This window comes from Mandrillus leucophaeus, unplaced genomic scaffold (assembly GCF_000951045.1).
Source record: "Mandrillus leucophaeus isolate KB7577 unplaced genomic scaffold, Mleu.le_1.0 Scaffold98, whole genome shotgun sequence".
Classification (NCBI taxonomy): Eukaryota; Metazoa; Chordata; class Mammalia; order Primates; family Cercopithecidae; genus Mandrillus; species Mandrillus leucophaeus.
In genome coordinates this window covers 1,561,205-1,562,914 of record NW_012110696.1, presented here as the reverse complement: position 1 = coordinate 1,562,914, position 1,710 = coordinate 1,561,205, and the positions used below count along the sequence as shown (strand labels likewise).

The window sequence follows — 1,710 nt, the reverse complement described above, 5'->3', positions numbered from 1 at the left end:
GAGAACCACTTGAACCCAGGAGGTGGAGGTTGCAGTGAGCTGAGATCACACCACTGTACTCCAGCCTGGGTGACAGAGCATCTCAAAAAAAAAAAAAAAAAAAAAAAAGCCAACAGGGAAAGAAAGCCTTCTTCCTTAATTAAGAACTTTTATTTTCATGGTTGGACAGAAATGACACAAATACTTTTCAGGATATTTATATTTAAAAAACAAATTCCAGAGATTGCTGTACTGTAGGGGAAAAAGAACTCCAACAATAAAAACAGCAAAACAACAAACAAAACCTGTATTCCCAGATTGACTGTGCTTGAAAAAATAAATTCAATTCAGGAAGCAAACTCTTCCTTCCAGCTGCCTCCCACCCAGTACAGAAGAACTCGGCACCAAGCTGCAGCAGCAGCTGCTCTGCTCGCCAACAGCTGCTGGGGAACTTGGCACCAGAACCTCCTGTCTCAGTGATGCACAGCTGCTCCAGTCACTGGACCAATCAGAGAATCACAGAAAAAGAATGCAATAAAGACATACATTTCTTGCAAATCACACCCTTCTTCAGCTGGAGGATCCCAAAAATGCAGAGCCACCTTCCAGAGTTTGATTTGCTGGTCCCACGAACGTCGACTATACTTCTTAAATTTATTAGGGGTCTTGGGATGAATGCCAGGTTGTCGAAGGTGTCTACAGGAGAAAGATTATTCTAGCACATGCCACTCACCTTTCCACATTAGCTCGAAAATTAACCAAACTATGAGATTAGTATTATTTTTAAAATTATAGATCACCAGGCGTGGTGGCTTACACCTGTAATCCTAGCATTTTGGGAGGTCGTGCCAAGATAACTTAAGCTCAGGAATTCAAAAAAGGCCTGGGCAACACAGTGAGACCTCATCTCTATTAAAAAAAAAAAGGCCAGGCGCCAGTGGCTCACACCTGTAATCCCAGCACTTTGGGAAGCTGAGGCGGGCGGATCATGAGGTCAAGAGATCGAGACCATCCAGGACAACATTGTGAAACCCCGTCTCTACTAAAAATACAAAAATTAGCTGGCCCTGGTGGTGCGCGCCTGTAGTCCCAGCTACTTGGGAGGCTGAGGCAGGAGAATTGCTTAGAACCCGGGAGATGGAGGTAGCAGTGAGCTGAGATTATGCCACTGCACTCCAGCCTGGGTGACAGTGCGAGACCCCATCATGAAAAAAAAAAGAAAAAACAAAAACAAAAAACAGCTAGGGGCTGGGCGCAGTGGCTCACACCTATAATCCTAGCACTTGGGAGGCCGAGGCGGGTGGATCACCTGAGGTCAGCAGTTCAAGACCAGCTTGGCCAACGTGGCAACACCCCGTCTCTACTAATACAAAAATCAGCCGCTCGTGGTACCTAGAATCTTAGCTACTGGGGGGCTGAGGTAGGAGGATTGCCTGAACCAGTGAGGTAGAGTCTGCAGTGAGCCAAGTTCGTGTTGCTCCAGCCTGGGCAACAGAGCGATACTTCGTCTCAAAAATAAAAAACCCTGCTGGACACGGCAAATCACTTGAACTCAGGAGTCTGAGATCAGGCTGGCCAACATGATGAAACCCCATATCTACTAAAAATAACAAAAATTAGCCAGGCATAGTGGCTCATGCCTGGAGTCCCAGCTACTGCAGAGGCTGAGGCAGAAGAATCACTTGAACCTGGGAGGCGATGGTTGCAGTGAGCCTAGATCATGCCACTGCA

At 46.5% G+C, this 1,710-nt stretch overlaps 1 protein-coding gene across 1 annotated transcript in view; it reads right to left on the bottom strand.

Moving 5' to 3' along the window:
* SLBP (stem-loop binding protein) overlaps positions 1-1,710 on the bottom strand; it is a 22,328-nt gene that overhangs the window by 13,326 nt on the left and 7,292 nt on the right. Inside the window, exon 4 of the mRNA XM_011970875.1 lies at positions 526-675. Within this exon, the coding sequence (XP_011826265.1) occupies positions 526-675 (150 nt within the window). The remainder of the gene's footprint in view (positions 1-525; positions 676-1,710) is intronic.